General features: G+C 32.7%; 1 protein-coding gene across 2 annotated transcripts; it reads left to right on the top strand.

The window, feature by feature from the left end:
* Positions 1-945: 945 nt before the first annotated feature.
* LOC148273408 (mitochondrial 2-oxodicarboxylate carrier) lies at positions 946-14,682 on the top strand. Of its 2 annotated transcripts, none has more exons than XM_088238747.1 (5): positions 946-1,060; positions 4,876-5,217; positions 7,387-7,659; positions 8,430-8,611; positions 10,263-14,682. In XM_088238747.1, exons 2-5 carry the CDS (start codon positions 4,879-4,881, stop codon positions 10,378-10,380), a joined length of 912 nt encoding a protein of 303 aa, XP_088094873.1. In that variant the 5' UTR covers positions 946-1,060; positions 4,876-4,878; the 3' UTR covers positions 10,381-14,682. The 2 variants fall into 2 exon arrangements, with proteins under 2 accessions (XP_088094873.1, XP_088094874.1); XM_088238748.1 differs by lacking the exon at positions 946-1,060 and adding an exon at positions 1,577-1,696.
* The last annotated feature ends 7,533 nt before the right edge of the window (positions 14,683-22,215 follow it).

Below are 22,215 nucleotides of genomic sequence, written 5' to 3' on the forward strand. Positions count from 1 at the left end.
TTAGTAGTTTGAATAATATATAAAAGAAAGTTTTTTTAGTTTTGTATCGTTGATGTTTGAATCTGAAAAATTTTATTTAATTTTCTTGAATTGATTTTGTTAAGAAATAATTGTTGATATTGGCAAGATTGGTTTTAAATGTGGTAATTTAGTATAGTTTAGAGAAAAAAACACAATACAAATTATTCATAACATGTTATGTAATAGATTGATAAAATAGTCGAGGATTGAAGAAAAATTGAGACTAAAATTTATAGGTAATAAAATAATCAATAAGTACCCATAACTTTTCTGCTCAAGGTTTAGAAAACCCTGAGCTAAGAGGGATATAAAATATATTAAAAATAAGAAAAACTTTGGAGGTATTTTAGATCAACATGTGTATTAGTAACAAAGAATCCAATTGTTTATTTTGATTTATACTGCTTTGAAAGTGATTTGCAGAATTAATTGGCGAAATTACTAACACATAATCACATAGAGTTTTGTAATAAACGTGCATAAAATTCGAGGGATTTTGCGAAAATCATAATAATGTTAAAAATAATGGCACTTTGACCTGATTTGTAACAAAATGACATGACATCACCATAATCCATAACCTAACTTTTTACACATTATCGCAAAAAGGGTATTGGTAATTAGAGTAAAAACCTACCAAATAAACTGTAAATGGCAGACACAAGAGGAACAACCACAGGTAAAGATGGACAGTGTTGCAGAAAACATTTTGGTGAGGATCGAAAAACCATCCTCCTGTGACAGAGGCCCAAACACCCTGCCTCAGGATTTCTAAGGTTTGGGAACCCATCCCGATCGTTAAATATTCATCCAAAGAATTTTACGAAAACTCCTTTTCCCGCACATTACGATTTAACTGCGGAACTATTGAAACTTTTTTACAATAACCGTTTTTGGCCCCAGTACTCCGCGAACTGTTTAGTTTCTGCCATTTTGGAAACTAGATAATTCACAACACAGCTGGCGTACGATCATTTATTGCACTCTTAGATAAAAAAAAACGTCTGACCCGCCCTGTCAACACTGCCATCGTCGACAGGTAATACATTTAAATTTCACTAAATAACTCGAGATTTTGCAATTTTTTTAATTGTTGTGACATGTTGACCCATTTTCCGAGATAGTAAACAATAAATTGTCATCCGAGATAGAAAGATCCTGGTGTATTTTCTGACTTTTCCTACTTTCACCACAACGGTATCGTGGTAAAAGCGCGAACTACGAAAATCTCTATAACCGACGGGACCAATTTTCACTACTTTCCCACAATTTTCTTCATATTTGAATATTTTCTTTTTCAGTTTGTCTTTTCAACTCGCTATGTCGCTATCATAAATTACGAGCTCAACGCGTTCGAGGCCGCTCGGTCGTTATTATTTATATTTACTGTTTCGTGTTTCGCAATAAATTTACTGTTACAATATACATTTATAGGTATATTGTGATCTAAGAAAATCTATTATATTTTGTGTTGTAAATTGTAAATAATAATACAAGAGAAAAATCGTCCGTATTCCTTTCATTAAAGTTTAATGTAATTAATTAACCCTACTTTACGATGTCAAAGTCAGTCGAAGTTAGTTGATGTCTCATGTCTCGATAAGGATAATAAACTTTTTAGATTTGAATACCTATATCTACATCTACATAGTGACATTTCTTAAAATAATAATAAGTAAGTAAACATATTTTTATCACTCTTGTGTAAACATAATGATATAATAATTATTATCAGATTAAATGTTCTTAATGTCTGGCTAATTTGACTTGTGATATTGGTACTGTCATAATTTATTATTTTTTTACTTTTGATAAGTACTTACAGCAAAGTTGAATTGATATTGCGTAAGTAAATTAGTAAATGAATTTTCATGATTTTATTTGAATATACCACGCATCAAAAATACCTATCTTTATAAACTGTACATTGAGAAAAAATACTTACAACATTTTCAAATATTTTAGCCAGTTGATTTTATATAAATATAGTCCAAAAAAGTGTATTTTACCCAGGTTTTTTTTTCAACAGTGACAAATAACAGAATCAGTATACCTACTATTCTACCTACCGTTCATAGTCATTTTCCTCTACCTTAAACAACCAAAATATTCTATAGCCTTTATATTTTATTAATTATCCTAAATATATAACTAATACAATTTTTACAATCAACTAAAATGTAAAATAATAATACCCAATTTATATTATCAGAAAAAAAAAATACTGTTCCAATTATAATCACAACATTAATATACAATTATTGAAAATATCCAAAATATAAATGACTGGTTATACTTTAATCCTTGTTTTTAAGGTTTTTTTTCACACATAAATGACATAAAAGAGTTAAGGACTGGATTTTCCATAGTGGGAGGGATTTGAGAAGGAAACTCCTTGATGATTTTCTGAATGTTTGAGTTTACGGTTTACCATATTGATGTTCCATATATATGTTTTTAAAAAAAAAGGTTTCTGATCCTATATTTGTTGTGATATACTCATGTGTCCATATCAACTAATTGCTCGTCCCATCTTAACTCTCAACACAGGACTTTTAGTCCCATGAAGTTGGGACTTATGTCTCAAATAATGTACAATAAACTTATGTATATAAATAAATAAAAAATATATAAATCACTAATTTGACTTGGTAATTGTAAATATGTTATGTAGGTACTGCCTTAAATGAAACTGTCAACAACTACTAAAATTATGTTAATATATAAACATATAAAAGCCATATTTAAATTTATTGCAGAAGAGAGGGAAAGCACTTTTTAAGTTTAAGTGGCCACTTTACATACTGATACTCAAACATTGTTGATATAAAAGCCAATTAAAGTTGTATCAGCAATGTTTGTAACTACCATTGATCTCCATTCCTCCACATGCATCAATTTTTTTATTCTTGAAAACCAATTCTTTGAAGAAGTAATATCTACACTCCTCAGTTTTACAACTGCACCAATAAATTTCCAGGATTCCGGCATGAGGTTGTAAATAGTTTTACCAATGTAGTAATGTTGTTTTTGTGCGAAGGAAGTGTTGACCTTTAAAATTAAAATTAAATCAAAGTATTGTGTTCTGATTGCGTTGTGGTTGTGATCGACAGTTGGGTAATTGTCCCCATTAACATGACGTCATGTAACATACAATAAGGAAGTTCAGTGGTTTTTTATTTGTTAATAACTATCAAACTAAGCTATTTTTTTTTTTTAATGTATCATATTATCAGCGGTATGATTTTTTAAAAGTTTTATGACTTTGAAATTACTCCCCACACGACATCACAAGTTCTCATCGGAGACTTCTGCTGATTGGTGAGTTGGCTTCCCGGAAATCGGAAATCTATCACAACACTCTATCATTGGTTTATCCGAGTGAACTTTTAAAATTATTTTTATTATTTTTTGTACATTTTTGAGAAACTACGCTATCCAATCAAATCATCATGATCCTAGAATAATGACGCATGTGATTTTCAACTTTACACAAGAGTGGTTTTATTATTTTTTTGACACTTTATTCTTCGTCTTCTTCGTTTTTTAATGGCTTTTTTACCTCTCAACTCGGGTGTTCTGGCCAGTGTCAAGTTTTTTAGTTCTTACGTAAGTTAGTATTTAATATTTTGAGAACTTTACATTTAATATTATAATATAACATATTTAAATCTTAACACCTAGTAATATATTGAGTTTTTCTACTGACATTTCTTGGTGGAACTGCATTTTAATTATAATAATAAAAATACATATATACATAGTTTTATTCCACTTTTATTTACAAATTTTTACCAGTGACCGGGTTTTGTCGTGACCGATATCGTCAGACTGGATGTCCGTCTCGACAAATTTTTATTATTATAATTTATAACTAGATATTTATATAGAATTTTAAATACATGTTTATAGGGTGGGGACAGGAGAGTTAGAATATGAATAGGGAATGGGATATTAATATCAGAGAAGTCGGATAGGAAATCAGGATAACAATCATTTATAGTTTATAGGGCATCCATAAAAACATGGTTTAAATTTTCTTCATCAAGCTGACATTCGCAAATGGCAGAGTCCCAGATATGGATTCTGAACAGGTGAGAACCATTGCAGCAGTGCCCAATGCGCATTCTGCATAAAGAGGATGTCTCAAACTTGTTCAGAATCACTTTGGAAAACCAAGGTTTTTCTGTTACATTTGGCTTCAGTTGGAAAATATGTCTACCCTTGGCTTGGGAGGAGGCTACCCAATGTTCTTGTCATGTGCGAAGTTGCTTCTCCTTTGTCATAGCAAGGAGATCACCCAGTGGTACTAAATTACTGTAGGCAGGATCCCCGGAGTGGACCGCCTCCTTTGCTAACGCGTCCACTTTTTCGTTCCCGGGAATATCACAATGGCTAGGGATCCAGGACATAACAATGCTTTGACACTTTATGTAGCTACTTGATAAGCACAAAAGTACGTAATTTGATACTTGGGTTAGTTAAATATAATATTTTTTTTGGCAACTTGCAATATAAAGCCTTTATATAACCTTTTCAAGATCAAATCGCACTGTGAGTGTAAAACTAAAGTAAGTGCAAATTTCTCATTTTTGAGGTATAAATACAAAACAATTACACAGCTTGAAAGTGTAAAAGGAAAAAAGAAAAAAAAAACCTAAGCATTAACACATGAAAACATTTTACATCTGAGGTGTGAAATATGAAAGAAAGTCAATTTTGCTTTTTTTTGCATATCCATCGTTGTTCTATGATCACAACGAAATGCTCTAATTTTTACTACGTCTAAGAAACCATTTTTTATATCCAATTTTCAGTAGCACAAAACTTCCTCATTGTTTTTCTTTCTTCTAGAAAATGTCTGATATTCAAGGATTATTGAAACAAGCTGCTATGCAGATCGGGGCTGGTGGCAGTGCTGGGTTTGTGGAAGTCTGCATAATGCATCCTTTGGACCTGATCAAGACCCGATTGCAGATCCAAACTACCAAAGTGGGGAGCCCATCAGACCCTAACTACTACAGTGGTATAGTAGACTGCATGAAGAAGATGTACAAACACGAGGGAATGTTTTCATTCTGGAAAGGAATTTTGCCACCTATTCTCGCAGAAACACCTAAAAGAGCTGTTAAGTTCTTTTGTTTTGAGCAGTACAAGAAAATGTTTATGTTTGGTTCACCGACTCCAACTCCATTGGTAAGTCATTTTTATATAATTAAGTTATCACTTTTAGGTAAATAAATCGAACATAATTTAAAATTTAACCTACAATTTAACCAATTTTAAATTTTTTTATTTCCTTTTTTGATTACTACAAAAAAAAAAACCATATAATCTTTTACAGAATATTTTATTTTCTCTTATGTTACACAAAAATATTATAACTGTCTATTTATTATAGGAGCAAAAATTCATTAACATTTTCTTGTATACCGACGTACAGGCCATGCCTTTGTGGGATTTTTGTTAACTATTTTTACTATTTATATGTATTTCATTGCTATGTAATTATTTATTTTATTTTATTTATTTCATTTGATTTTTTTTTTTTTTTGATGTAATTATCCTTTTTTTTTTTTACTCTGTTTTACCTCTTATGTATATTGTAAAAAAAAATGTCTTACATATAAAACTAGGGATAAAAAATATGAGATTACCAATGAGGAGAGAAACAGAGTCTCAAAACTCATTGCACAAAATATTGAAGCTATACAATGAGTTAACTGAAGAAATAAAAGAAATGGAAAGCATTGAAATATTTCAAATTAATTTGAACAAATATGTTCTTGAGAAATTTTGATAAAAAAATGTAATATTGATAAAAGTTTATATGAGTTCTTAAGGCAACAATATTTTTTACACAGCTGAAACATTTGGAATTCTTCTAATCTAAATCTGCACAATCAATTGAAATATTTTTTCCTGTGACAATACTTGTATTAACAGTGTGGACTTACAAGAATAAGAAGAGTAATTGTTTTGACAATTATTTAAAAAAGTAAAAATATTGATTATGTAATACAAAGTATACATACAAATTATATTCCCACGAGTTATACAGCTCAATTAGGGACTTAATTAATACAAATAATAAAAAAAACATATTCAGAAAAACAAAGAAACTAAGCAAATAAAGATGTCCCAACAAAATATAAACCAAAAAAACATGAACAGTTTCTTACACTAACAAAATAAATAAATTCAAACGCTTTCAAGAAAAAAGGATGTGGCAAATCTAGGGCTAAGGGAGATATGGTTGTTAACATCACATGTTACGCAGACGATGCAACCATAGTGACAGAATAAGAAGATGATTTATAACGCGTGTCATACAAGTTTCATCTAGGATCCCAGAAATTTAACATTAGCATCTATCTCAGTTAGTTAGTTTTACTTCAATATTTCATAATATAAATAGTGACACGAGTAATTCTAAGTAAATAAGTATAATTCTCTCAGAGTAATAATTTACTAGAGAGCTCCTTTAGCTCTATTGCATAGAAAAAAAGCATTCCAAATTTTTGGTTTGGTTTAACAACAACGGACGGTTTCAATTTGCGCTTGAAATTCTCGACCCGAGTACCTACGGCTCGTTGTATTGCTGTAATCTGTAGCTAACCTAGTGGTTAATAATCATATATGTGTTTTTCTCCGCATGGGTGACTATTAGCCAGTGGCGTGTTAGTTGTAAAACAAAATATTAAAGTACTTTGTAAATATTTCGGTTTTGAAATGTCAAACCACAGCGTTCTATACTCTGAAGTGAGGAAAGAAACAAGTAAAGCCTTGGCATCATCTGGATCCCTAAGAAATTTTGTATGGCACGATAAACACATGCTGATTGGAAGCAAATTCGGATATATAAAATGTGTGTCAGACCTCTGAACTATTTATTTATTTCACATAAAACTTTTTATTTTTACTATTTTCTTATTGATCTTTCTGACATCCGAGTTTCGAATTTCAAACCCCTCTCTTTCATAACTTGATTTTCATTTGCTGGCATGGTTATTTGCTAGTTAAAACATGGGCTCTTCTCCCTACACAAAATTATTTGAATAGTAGTAAAAATGCATAAAATTTATTTTAAATGTGATATGATATTTATATTTGAAGCATTCGGTTTGTGAATATTTACTAAAATAATAATAATAAAACAACTTTCAAATACAACTAAAAACATCTAAACAACTAAAAAAATCTAAGAAGTTTAAAACAACGTTTTTAACCACTTATTAAAATAAGCAGAGAAAGGATAACCCCATGGTTACAAATTTTCTTGTGTAATAATGCAAAAGAGTTCATATTAATATAGTTGAAATAAAATCATGAGAACTTAAAATATGATTTATTTCTTGCTTGTAGACATTTTCTCTCGCTGGGCTCGGGGCCGGTGTGACTGAAGCAATATTTGTAAATCCATTTGAAGTTGTAAAGGTCACTCTGCAGTCTAACAAGACCCTGGCTGCACAGATGCCCAGTACTTGGGCGGTGACAAAGGAGATTGTTCGAACTCAAGGTTTAGGATTCCAAGGCCTAAATAAGGGAGTTACGGCGACTATCGCAAGGAATGGGTCATTCAACATGATTTACTTTGGATTCTACCACAGCGTGAAAGGATATCTCCCTGAGTATGACGTGAGTAATATTGAATGTATTTTAAAATTAAGTATAATGGTCTTGGGTTCGATTCCTGGCATGGTTGACATGAAATATTTATTTCAAAGGTGTTTTTAAACTAGAACATTAAGTTGGGACAGTATTTTGATTCACATGAGGATAACATTTGCAAACCCGGCTAAATCCATCTTGATACAATAATAGCCTCAACTTCTTTTTGTATTTAAAATTTTTGTTATGACCAATTAACATTCTGTATGTAACTAGTTATGAAATAAACACGATTTAGTCAAGAAACTGCTGAGATTGCCAACTTTGCAATACTCAAATAGAGGTTGCCATGTATGCAACAACCCAATAATTTTAAAGTCATATTCTCACAAATAAAAGTCGTATTTTGAACCGACAATGTTTTAATTATTGTAAACAATTGTATTCTGAATAACTTTCAATTCGTATCTCACTTTTTTAAGATTTTGGATTTTGCTAGGTTTGTTAGAGGTAAAGCAAATCATCCTGTAAAAGTAAAAAATCCTGATTTAAAGCTAGTATTTATTAAATGTGTTATAGGTAAAGCTATTTTCGTTACCTGCTTCCATATCCCCTCTTTCCCACCTGCTGACAACTGACAAGCCTCTAAATAGAGGCTTAGCGGGTTTTTCCTTTTAAAATAAAAATTTAATTAAATCAGCCCGTAAAAGTAAAGCATTCTGATTTCAAAGAATCCTGATTCAAAGTTTGTATTTATTATATTTGTTAGATAACAATAAAAATTTGATGTATTATAGGATCATCTGAAGGAATTCTTCCGTAAGGTGACGATAGGTTTTGTGTCGGGAACTCTCGCTTCATGCTTCAATATTCCATTTGATGTTGCGAAGAGCAGAATCCAAGCGCCGCAGCCAATTCCCGGACAAATTAAGTATCGTGGAACAATGAGTTCCATCGCTATAGTTTACAAAGAAGAAGGGTAAGTACCAAAATCTGCCATTTATGAATATTATCGTATTATAGGCAAGCATTACGTCTTTATCTGGGCAGATGGAAAATACAGTTCTGCCTGTAAAAAAGAACCTTGACTGCACTGACTAGTATTGAAGTGGTTAGCGCATTCGCCTACCATATTTGAGGTCCCAGGTTAGATTCCTGGCAAAGATGATGTAAAGAAAAGAAACTTACGTAACCCACTCCATCCTAACTCACATACTGTATTCATTCATTCTTGTAATAAAATATGTAATATTTTTATGTTGTTATAAAAATCATATAATTTACTTCATGTGCATTTCGCATAAGTTTGGTGTAAATTAAAAAAAAAAACTTGATTATCTTACAAAATCAATTAAAATTCCGCCATTTTTGATAGTCCAAATTACGTTTGCACTCATTCTCAAATGCAAAAATGTTTACTGCTAAATGAGAAAAAACGTTCCACAACTGTTTGTACTATTATGACGGCCATCTTGCAAATGACTGCATTGCCGTTTGACGGTCTGCTCACAACGCTTTTTAGGAAAACTGCGCTATCTAGTTTGTAAAGACAACATTTTAATACTTTCATCCATCACTACATCACAGATACTTGATGATGGCATCGCTCCCTTAGGAACCATAGCGTTACCTTCCAAATTTTACTATCCCTGGACCTGCACTTAAAGTGTATGACTTATCCTTAACCTTACCTAACAAATGATCGAGATAAAGTGCATTTGATATACCAATGCAGTGCCTTCAATCTGTTTTCAATGCAGCAGCAAGGCTTATTACGGGAGTAAAAAAATATCATCACATCTCACAACATCTTCGAGATTTGGACTGGTTAAAAAGCCCAGAGAGAATAAAATACAAGCTCTGCTGGACAGTATTCAAATCCATTTTAAATTTTGACTCCAAGATACCTATCGGACCTTTGTATTAGGGAAAATACATGTCAAAGAAAATCTACTCTTTGGTCAGCATTTGATTCAGGAAGAGGAATACTTGTCAAAATCCGTTGCTCCCACAAGACTAGAGTCTGGAACCAATGGTCTACAAACTTAAGAATCATCGACAGTCCCAGTCAGTTTAAATCCCAACTAAAATCTTATTTCTTTAGTTTATCATACCCTCAATTTTAAATCAGAAAATTTAATATGTCACTTTAGCTTAGTTAGAATGTAAGTTTAAGAATACAATTGTAAAGCGCCCTTGAGGTGATTTTTCACAAAAATGGCGCTATATAAATCAGCTAAATATCATTATTATTAGTGCCTATGCACCGCACCATAAGGGCTAAAAGAGGAATAATGATGATGTAAAAAAAAAAACTTTAATCTGCCATAATTTTTTTCTTGTTTGATATAATTGTTTTTTGCCTTTCAAAATATTTTTCTTTATATCAAACATAGGTTCTTCATCTGTGGCCTCCGTGGTGAAGTAGTTAAGATACTTGACTTACACATGGAAGATTCCGGGTTCAATTCCCGGTGAGGACACAAAAATTAGAAGTGATTTTTCTTATTAATTAAGTCTGGGTGTTCTGTGGTGTAATTCACCACTGTAATTGGATCTCCTAGCGTGTTGTGGTGCAAAAAATCTCATTTGTTGTATGTAGTTTTAAAAATGAAAAATATGCTTTACAGTTTTGGTGCTTTATACAAAGGACTTCTCCCTAAAGTCCTGAGATTGGGACCCGGAGGAGCCATCATGTTGGTAGTATATGAATACGCTTACAAGTTCCTAGAGGAGAAATTCAATTAATTGACATTCCATCTTCTTGAAGTCAGACTTGGAGATAAATCTATTACGGATAAACAAACTTATTCGTAGAATGAGAAAATATATTACTACCCGAAATTAGATTTCAAATATTTATTTATTTATTGACAATTTATTTTATATACATTTATTAAGGCAATTCTCATTGCCATGACAGATTATTAGGGCGACTCTACACGCTGGCCAGTATGCTGGCAAGCGTATTGGCAACAATATCGCCAACTGCCCATTATAAAAACTATATGTTTATTTAGTTTATAGTGCTTCGTAGTACTCCTTAGTACTTACTTACGTTTTCAACTGAGCCACAGTTGGTACAGTGCTGTTTGTATCTGAAAACTACCCTAATTTGCTGAAACATTTTTACAAACATTATTAAACTTAATAAACAAACACTAAGTCACACTTGATTAAACAAATATATGCATTGTATAAGTTTAGTGCTGCAAAACAGTATTTATTTAGAAAATATACATTTTATTTATTGTTATAAATACAGTAAAACTTCAATTGTCTGGTTTAATGAGTGCCAGACGTTATCCGGATATGCAGAAATTCGGATGGTTGGATTAACCATAAAACTAAGGCAAACAAACCACAAAATTTACTCAAATATTTTTATTATTTTTAAAATAATACAGTGAATTGGAATCATTAAAAACTTACTTAAACATGTACAGTAAAGTTAATTGCTTTGACAAAGATACTCGTTGACTATAAACTCGATTCTTTTCTTCTTCCAAGTCGGTCCCTCAATGCTGAGGATCGTGATCACCATGAACACTTCTGATTAGTCTGTTCCACTCCAGTCTGTCCTCAGCCCGACAAACTGACTCATAAAATTTTAGCCCCGTAGCCACCTTTATTTGGTCAGTCCATCTATATGGGATTCTACCCCGGCTTCTCCTACCTTCAACTCGGCCAGACATTATTTCCTTTTCTAGATTGTCTGGCTCACGTCTAGCAATATGTCCAAAGAAAGACAGTATCCTTCTCAAACACACCACTGATAGACGAGTTGTAATATGGAGCTCTTCCAGTATCGATGCATTCGTCCTTCTGGCTGTCCAAGGCACACGCAGCAGCCTTCTCCAACACCACATCTCGAATGCATCGATCCTCTTCATCTCGTGTGCACACATTGTCCACGTTTCAGCCCCATATAGGAAAACTCGATAACGATCCGAATATTTGGCAATCCGGATTACTGGAGTTCTAGTAATCCGGAAGAGAAGCATAATTTCAAGACTGTCCTTACATCAATACTTAAATTTTTCTCATTCTACAGACAAATTTGTTGAATTATGTTTTTTTTCAATAGTTATAATTTTAATAATGATGATAATTTAAAAGGTATCAGTAAGAAAATATTTCATGGGATTACATAATAATATAATCCTGTGAGGAGTATTTTTCATTTCATAATTTTAGTTACCAATCCTAGTGATTTTGCTTTTTTTAATGGGACCAATAAAACTATTTACAGCTTTAAAAAATATATTTATCAATATTTTTAAATAAATGTATAAAGGTCCTTCTTAGTCATTTCTAAAAACATTCACAAAATCTATTTTACTATGTATTTTTTAGCTAAGGTCTTCGATGGCATTCCTAAAATAAAATAGTTGTAATGGATACATAATTTAAAACACATTTACAAAGTAATGTTACTTGTTCATGGACATTTCTTAGATGCTTAGAGGATAGGCGGTTGGTAGGTAAGAATTTTGACGAATAGGTATTTGAATGTTGTCTTTCTGTCGCTCTCTCGCAGATGCTTCCCTGATACAGTGCAAAAAAGACAACTGACGGACTGATTTTGGCCAATTGAAATTGACAAACTCAACTTTTCTCTGTCCTGTTTTCCGCACCTAAAACTGAACCGATTTTGATGTGTTTTATAGAAAGAGTATCACAATGAAATTTTCTGTGTTGGTATTTTTTCAATTTTTCAAAATAATTTATCACATTTGTAAACCGTACGTACGAAGACGGATGATAAAACTAGGTGCTTTTTTAGGATTTTGGATGGTTCTAGCTCCCATAAGAAACAATTTATTAAAAAAGCAAAACAATAGACACACGCCAATGGTAAATATTTATAGTATGTAAAAAATCATTGCCAAGTGCCATAATCTAGGGAAAAAATACAAGAATACGTTTGTATGAAGAAAAGTAAGACCGCCTTTCCTCTTAACATCGTATTTGTGTTTTTGTTTATTATAATATAAGTAGATAAGTGTTACTATTTTTTATTGATTAATAAGGTTAATTCTATTTGTTGAAATATAATAAGTATTGGTTTTTTTCTGATTACTTAAGATCGGTATTTAATATTTTAATTACTGGGCTAACTAGCATTTCTATTGTTTTATTTTATTTCTGTTGAGAAAATCACCTACGAATAGGTACAAAATTATTTGTCTCTAGAAGTATAAGCAAGAACTGCGATAACGTAACGCATCTTTATAAGGATGGTGACATTATACAAAATTTATTGACAATGAGGAAGTTCAGTGGTTTTTAAAAAAATAATATATATTTGTTAATAGACTATTAAACTAAGCCAAAAAAAAAGTTTTTTATTTTTATGTTTTTTCTATTATGAGCGCTATGATTTTTTTAAGTTTTGTATTTTTTAAATTACTTAACGTGACGTCTTAAGTTCTCTTCCCCTTCTTCTCTATGAGTTCTGCTGATTTGTCAGTTGACTTACCGTAAATCGGAAATCTATTACTACTCTTTCATCATTGATTGATTCGTGCACGACGTCATGAAAAGCAGTTAATTTTTATTAAAATCATATTTTACATTACTTTTTAAAAAAAACTTTGCTTTACAATTTAATGCTCTTATTTCATTTTATCAAGCCTTATTTGTGGGACACTGGATTTTCAATTAATGTAATATATATATATTTTTAAATACTATCACAGAAAAAATCAACAAAAATGACAATTTGCAATCGTCGCATTTGTCATATTGGTTTCCTATAATTTATAAGACGGAGTCACATTTGGTTAGTTTTTAACATTCTGTTTTATTGAATTCAGGAAAAAAAAATGCTATTAATATCTCGAAAATATAAATAATCCAATAGAGCCCTTTTAGCCGTGTACCTTTCAATTTTTATTGACAGTGAGTGTCACAGCCCTGAATCAAAATCAAGCATACTATTTTTTCAAACCCATTAGATTATCGGGTAAAGATTTACTTTGAGTTTGAATAAATGTTTTTGTACAAATAATACTGGAATTATATTCCCCTTTCAAAAGGTGTTCTTCATCTCTGTTATAATGTTTTTCAATCTTTATCTATTTAGCCATACTGAAAAGAACATATTTTTGTTTAGTGTCACTATTTCTCCATTAAGATTTATCTAAAACCCATACATTACATGTATAGGGACTATGCATTTCATTATCACGTAAGTTGAATTTATGATTTTAATGCGTTTTTTATTTTAGTTAAAATATTTTTTAAAACATAATTTCTGGACTAAAAATTGAGTTTTGAGGATTTATAATTTTAACAGTATTTAGAGTTATAATAAAAATAATAATGACTGGGTTTTCTTGTGACCTAGATTTAGTATTTTTATTATTATAATTTAAATGCAGTTTTACCAAGAAAAATCAGTAGAGAAACTCAATAAAATTTTTATAGTAATAAAAAATCATTTTAAGGTTATTTTTATTTATCATTTTTTAAATGTAATTTAGAAAACAGATTACTTTTTAGTACTAAATATTGGAATGCAATTGATTTTAGAGAAATAAAATATGAAAAAATCTGAATTCATAACTCAAAACAAACAAAAAAGTTTATCAGTACCTTTTACTTTTGTAGCAATGATTTGAACATGATTACTGGACATCGGATTATATGCGTTTGCTTATGCTATGTCATTTACATTTTTCGTTGTTGGTGCATATTTCAGAATAGAAGTATTGGATTTTGGATCTATAATAAATGACAATGTTCTGAAACTTCTAATAGAAGAATTTCCGTCAACTCTTATTTATAATTTTTTATTTTTTTTCCACATAAAAAATAAAATTAATGTTGCCTCACTGGGGTTACCCGTGCCGAGGACACTTAACAATACACTTTAAAAAAAATAAATGTTTACATGTAAGAATATACATACAAGAAAGGCTTTAATATACAGAGATAATTAACAAAATGTTCAGATAGTTTTATACACTATGTATTTATTTTTATATTTTATTTATGTATACCTATATTATTTGTATTAAAAAACGCACAATAAAAGAAAAAAAACATAACATAAAATATACATTTGTGGAGCAGTTGATTGAATATTGGTTTGATTAACCCTTTAGGTGCCCTAAGCAGGATATCTCGCGCATGGTACAGTGTCACATGAACATTTCGTCACCTGAATGCAAAACTATTCCAAGTCGCATACAAGTCAATTTTGATTTTATTAATTCATTGTGTTCTTTATGCAATGTTCAGAAAGTTCCTAGCTGGAAAGACCATATTTCCATATTTTTTTTCGATATGTAAAGAAATATCCCAAGTCTGAATAGTTCCATTATTTTACTGAAGAATTTTCCCAAATAACAATAATGTTACATAAGCTTGTTCTGTAGTCTATATATTTAATAGATCCAATCGAAAACCATGCATATATACCAAGGTACTTACGCTGTGTATGCAAACTATCAGTTTGCAGATCTTAAAGCATTGCGTATGCGAGGACAATATTGTCTTGTCCCAGCTCCGTGAACAGCCTTTTAACCACGCAGGACAGGAGCTGGGACAACACTAAAATTCAACCGTAGTTCAGAAGTAAGCAACGTTTGTTACGAGCGATTTTGCGAGAAATATTATTTATTTTATATCAAGATTTATTGAAATTATCAAAGGATGAACTAAATAAGAAAAATACATTTTCTATGACGACATCTTCGGCAGAAAAAAATATGCGGGAGTGACACGTACGCGTCGAACAAGTCGCTATTGTCCTACGGTCCTATTGGTTCGCATTTATACAAGGCCGTCCGCGTATTGTCACGCGGAGATACCTTGCCCATCTATATCTGTGACAATGTCCTGTTCTACAAATTGCTGTTTACACGTGGACATTAGGTCGGATATTGGGACAGAAAAATACTGTATTGTCTACGTGCAAACGCTACTTAATAATTAAAAGAACTCCTTTTGAAGTTTTTAAATGCCTCCCTTGTTAAACTTGCTTAAATGCAGTCATTTAGGATAGTACTGCGTTCAACTGACGATTTGCATGTAAATGACTAGAATCTGTTTTACTGCCAATTTTACACACCGTAAAAAATGAATAATGATACCATTTCACTTTTGATTACGCATAATATCCTTTAGCAAACCTTATCCCTTTTGACAGTATTCTTTACAAAAAGCATTTCAAAATCTGCTGAATGTGTATGGTATTTAAACGGTTAAAAAAAACGTAACTAAAATTAGCACTCATTTCAGTGAAACACCCAAAGTTATTAAAAAATACCATACCTTAGATATTAGTTTATTTTATTGATAATGCATATTTTGGTATTTTACTGTGCATATTTATACATAGCATTTTGATAGATCATATAATCCGAGGCCTAGTAATAATTACATGTTATTTAATAATGCAATAAATCTTGTGAAAGATAACTTCCATATCAACCTTTTAAAATAATAGTCATAAATACTTTCTGTACAGTTATCAAATAAAAGTTTAATGATAAGATTGTTTGAGGAGTCCATCTGTAGGTGACTTCATTATTTTTTTATGTCTATTCCTACCATTGCATTATTTTCAAAACATTAATGTTTTTGTGAATTTAATGTTAAATTACCATAATTATGTGCCTTGCTAATTTATTAAATTAACTAAAAATATTATATTTTATTGATTTAGTGGTTATAATAATCATATTAGAAAATTATTTTTGTGTATTACCAAAATGCAATATTCAACAATTCCAGAGCCCTTATTCTAACGGGAATTTAATACTTATTTTAAATTTTATATACAAAGTAAAATTAAGTTTTCTGTATGAAAAATAGAATATGTATATATATATATATTTTTTCTAAATGTGTTCAATTAAAGGTTCGACTAAGATACTTTAAATTTTTATACAATATACACATTTTTGTTCATAAAGATCGATTTTACTTTATACCGTCTCCATATGTATCGATGAAGATAGCGTTTATAATCGCGGCCCAGGGATTACTATGGGAAGTTAACATTATCTTCAATAAATGGTAGTAAATATTTGTATATACCTAATTACCGACTTGTCTGTGTCTACCGGTTTCGAGACGCACCCGTCTCATCATCAGGACACTAATTTTACCATAGTAGATGCACATATGCACATGTGAAATTCACTAATTTATTAGTCAAATTTAGACATTTTTATTATTAAATTTTGCGACTTAATTTTTTTTATGAAAGCCTCTTAAATGAAACATTTATCAGTGTGTAATTAATTTAAATACCTTTGAATACGTTTACGTTATTTTCGTAAGTAAATTTCGAATTGCCTCATCCTTAATAAAAAAAAAACATGGTTATGTGTATAGTGAGATTAGCCTGTTAGTGTAATTAGTGTCCTGACGAAGAGACGGATACGTCTCAAAACCGGTAGATGCAAAATAGTATGTAAGTGATTACGTACTAATATCACACATTTATTAAAATATTTGACCACAAAGTTAATGCTTTGAATATTAATTATAGTTATCTTCAATAAAGAAGTTCAGTGCTATGGAAAATTGGATATAAAAAATATTTTTTACGCACGATAAAAATTAAAACATTAAATTTTACGGCGAAGTTTTTTGAAAATGTATGAAGAAAATAATAAAAATGATTTTAATTAAAACGAACTATGTATTTTGAACGATGTCACTAGTTCTTTCGAATCAGTTGATGAAAGAGTGTTGTGATAGATTTCCGGTTTACGGGAAGTCAATTCACCGATCAGCAGAACTCACGAGAACTCGTGACGTCACACGCGGATTGATTTAAAAAGTACAAAACTTTAAAAAATCAAAGCGCTGATAATATGATACATAAAAATATTTAAGGCTTAGTTTGATAGTTTATTGAAAAGTAAATTAAAATGTTCCTCATTCAAGATAACTCTGTTAACTTTCGGTTGTAATCGAGGCCCTGAAGCGTAAGACTCATCGTCTTACCTTCAACAAAAAAAGCGGTAATCCGTGAACCAATGCAGTGTTCTGTCCACTATTAGGTACATATAAGGGAATGGTGATGATTGCATTCTAAATAATTACTATTTATTTTATAGTAATTATTTAGAATGCGATAATTATTTAGAATGCAATAATTACTATTTATAGTAATTATTTAGAATGCGATACGTATTTTTGTACGAAATTAATTAAAAATAATATATTTACCTATGTGCCTTTTTATTTAATACGCACTTTAATTTATTTAGTATACAGAAGCCAGATTTAAACATTATTTACACAATAATATTTTGTAACTGTATATTTTCATTCCATATTATTTTGTTTCCGTTTATTCCCAAAATATATGTATTTTTTGTTGTACGTTTTAATTATTTTGTTATTTTATAAAACAAATATGTTTTTGTTTCCATAAATGTATGTTATAGTTTACCTATGTTAAATTTTTTTGATAATAAATTTTATTGAATATTGGAATATTTTTATTTTAAATCCCATTTTATGGTAAAATCGTAGTTGGCTTGTTGTTTTTGGAAATGTTTTTTTTAAAGATGTTATTTGCGTTTTAATGTAAAAAAAAGTTATTTTAACCTTTGACATTTAGGAAGGATGAAAGCCTAGTGAACGCGGTTGAAATGCGATCTGTAAGATGAATGTGTGGGAAATCAATGCATGACAGGGTTACGAATGATGAAATCAGGCGAGAGTGTAAATCTGAGTAAAGTATAATTGATTAGATTAAAAAAGGGTCTCTGAGATGGTTTGGTCATGTAGAACGAATGGTAAAATAAGTATTTATGGCAAAAATGAACGGTAACGTGAGACGAGGACGACCAAGGAAGACGTGGCATGATCAGATAAACCAAACTCTTAAGTCTGGTCATGTCAAAAGCAGACAGAACCAAAGGGCATGTATGACAAGATGTATGAATGTGAAAAAAGCTAGGAATACATGCCAGAATAGACGTGTATGGCGGTCCATTCTCTCTGCCTACCCCTACGGGGAAATGGCGTGATGGTTGTAGTAGTAGTAGTTAACATTCTGTGTGAAAAAACTCCCTTGAATCACTGTGCGGTAACCTGAGGTTAGGAAATAATCGCCTGATTATCACAGTCTCTTCATGTTATTAAAATTACACGTGTGTTTTGCTTAGTGGTCTAATTAAGTTTTTTTAAATAAAAAAGTGAATTACTTAGTTCTTATTATTTACTCAAATATTTAAATTTTCAGACCAATTCCTATAAGTCGTAAATAACTTGTGCTGGAAAAATGGAAATCGAGTTGTGGTAAGGTGGGATTTGAACCTCGTACCTTTGGCCCGTGAGTCCGCAATACTACCACTGGACCATAAACCGCTTCAGTTTACAGGTTACATCTCTTTCTCTTAGGTGAATATTAAAAAATATATGTTTGTCTCAGGGTACTCGATATTTTGTCATTTTCGGAGATCTCGATGGACATAATATTTCATTTAAAATTATCTAATATACTTAAATATGTGATAGATGAATTTTTTCTTGTGTTTTAAGGTTTATTGGAAGATTACAAAAAAAATGTGGCAATGTTCACAGAAGTTGCCTAGTTAATAATTAATCAAGTGAAATTTTGTGTTGTTTTTGTATATTTGTATTGTTTTTGTGTATGTATTTATATTAATTTTCTTTCCAAGTTTTGTTTTTTGTGATTTAAATTATGCTCACTGTAACTTGTAAATGTTTATGTAACATGTTCTCGGTCGATATTATCATGTTTTGGTAGACGGCCTCAGTAAAGGACAAATAAGTAGGTATTTAAAAACATTTTGACAAAATTGCGAGGAAATATGCATTTATAGCAGCTTCAATGGGCTTAAAAAACCTGTTCTAAAGCTAAATATTCTAATTTCGGAATCCATTTCCAACGAGTTGTAAATAACTCACTATTAGAAAATGAAAATCAATTTGTGGTAGAGTGGGGTTCGAACCTCGGACCTCTGATCCGTAAATCCACGGCACTAGCCAAGAACCCACGCCCGGTTGAGAGATATTGCATTCAATTTTTTCCTGGACCAGGAGTCTAGCGCAAAACATTAGGCAAAAAAAACTCTGCAAAGGTAAAAATTTCGTAAGAGTAAAATATATTACCCATACCTATTTATTGTAGGAAAAGGATTAGCGAACAAAAATAAAATATTTAAATGTTTTAAATTATTTGCTACTATTTTTTTTATCGTATACTAAATCATACGAGTACAATAAAATATGTGTTTTCAATGCAAATTGATTGATGCCAATAGAATTTTACTTTCTTTTGGCTGATAAATTTTATATGGAAATTGGTCTCAGTCTACTTTATCTGCAATTGTATCATTACAAAACAATTATTGTGGTGTACATTTTAGTCTATTTGTCACTAAGACTCGTAGCTGCTACGGTAAAAAAGTTAATTGGTTGAAATTTCATATTACACTACTTAACACAAACCAGGCTGTGAGGAAGTAAAATTATTGGGGCAGTAAACACTAAATGAAAAAGTATATAATTTATTTATCAAATGTACAAGTAGCTTAAATAAATTACAATGAGCAAAACGAAACTTAACAATAATAAGAAAATACATAATTGCGCCCGTCAGTTGGCACACTTAGGTCACTTAGGAATGGTTTACTGCTTCGGCCTTCGTTCTCCCCTCCTCCGTGGGGCCATGAAATGTTCTTCTTTTTTAACTTCTTCCACCTCCTTCTTCCCATCATAATTAGGGTCCTCCACGTGCAAACTACTCACCGTCGCGAAATTGTTCGAGTACTCCTTCGTGCGTATTTTAGCGTTCTTGCTCTTCAGCTCGTCCTCATCTAACCACTTCCCGGATTCTCTAACCGCTCCAATTCCGCGTAGCGCGTGGGCGGTGGAGCTGTTGCGCCGATGATTTCCTTCTCTTCTACGGATTTTTTATTATTCTTCCCGAAGAAATCATAGGTGCTATCATCTTCTGGGTTTCCGAAATCGAAGTGATAGTTTTTATTCGAAGACTTCGATTGCAATCTTTCCGATTTATTTTTACTCTCTGCTGTTTTTGGCTGGGAATCTTCTATTTTTTCTCCATATTCGTTACTCAAGGAATACGAAACGTCTCTGGTCGGTTTTAACAGCCCTTTCCCTCGAAGCTCACTCTCGTCGTAAGCGTAATCGAAAGGGGCGGGAGACCACTCTCGTAGTTGCCTGTGATCCTCCGTTTGCTGATGGATCCTATTGGGTTTCTGCACTCGGTGTATGGGCGGCACTAGCACGGTAACTGTATCAATATTCCCCGGATTGTTTTCTGTAGGTGGCAATATTCTCGGTACAAGGCGTTTATTAGGGTCCTCCGTCGAGGTAGTCCTTTCTGCGGATGGCTTGCGTGCTTCCAATTCTCCGACATTGAAATCGAACCTCTCGGCTTCGTTATACTTACGCCTGTCTGAATCTGCTATATTATTCCTGGAATACTCCGGTATGTTATTCAAGGATAAACTTTGAGATAATTGTCCCCGATGACTAAATCTTCTCGGAGTATCGGAATTTCTATATTCGTAATTTCCGTTGTAATTTCGTTCAGGACTCAAGTTAACGTGAGCTGGTGGGTTCCCGTTCGACCCAGTAAGAGATTTTAAGGGATGGGCTACATAAGTAGTGTATCTCGGAGAATTAGTCGGAAGTTGCCTATTTTTCCAAAATGTGTTTATAGCTTCGCCGAATTTGGCATTTAAAAGAACATTTTTGCTTCTGTCCGGTTCCGAATCAGAATGTTTTTGACGGACTTTAGTTTCCTCTGCATCGTAATTGGCGTACTCTGGTTGCTGTCTTCTTCTATCATCTCTTCTATCGTCTCTTCTATCATCTCTTCTATCATCTCTTCTATCATCTCTTCTATCATCTCTTCTATCATCTCTCCTATCATCATCGTATTCTTCGTAATCGGGAGCATTTTGTGGCGGTGGAGGTGGTCTGTCTTCTCTGTTATTGTAGTCGTAATCCGGTGAATTTCCATCACGGCTGTATTCATCGGCATCAGCTGCGGCGAGCCTCTGTGTCACCCCCCCTCCGTGGTCATAAAAAGCGTCGATGTAAATTTTCGGGGCTCGTGATTTGGCGATTCCTCGGCTTCCCGGCAGAGGATTCTTCCCCGGTGGTGGCGGTGGCGGGGGTGGGGGAGGAGGCGGAGGTGGACCTTTCCCCGGAGGAGCGGGACCCGCCGGTGCCGGGGCAGGCACGGCGGCTGGAGCTGCCGCGGGAGCCGCTGTAGAAGGACCGTTTTTATTCCAATTGAAATTTAACGAGAAGTTGGTAACGACAGTCTCCCTCGGTAATGTTGGCGGGGCAGGGATCGCGGCATTAGGGATCGCGGCGGCAGCCGGGGCTGGGAGGGCCGCTCCCGGCGGGACGGGAGCGGGAACCGCGGCGGCCGCGGGCGCGGCGGGCATAGCGGCGGCGGGCAGGGCGACCGGAGCGGGCGGCGGCGCGGGCGCGGTGGCGGTGAGCTGCAGCACTATGGTGGGCTTCCGCACCACCTGGTAGCCCAGCGCGTCCGCCAGCCCCCGGAACACCACGTCCCCGAACGTCCTCTTGCGCCGCACCACG

The sequence above is a fragment of the Micrasema longulum genome, unplaced genomic scaffold (assembly GCF_059751315.1).
Source record: "Micrasema longulum isolate JH-2025_06_02 unplaced genomic scaffold, ASM5975131v1 h1tg001958l, whole genome shotgun sequence".
Taxonomy (NCBI): Eukaryota; Metazoa; Arthropoda; class Insecta; order Trichoptera; family Brachycentridae; genus Micrasema; species Micrasema longulum.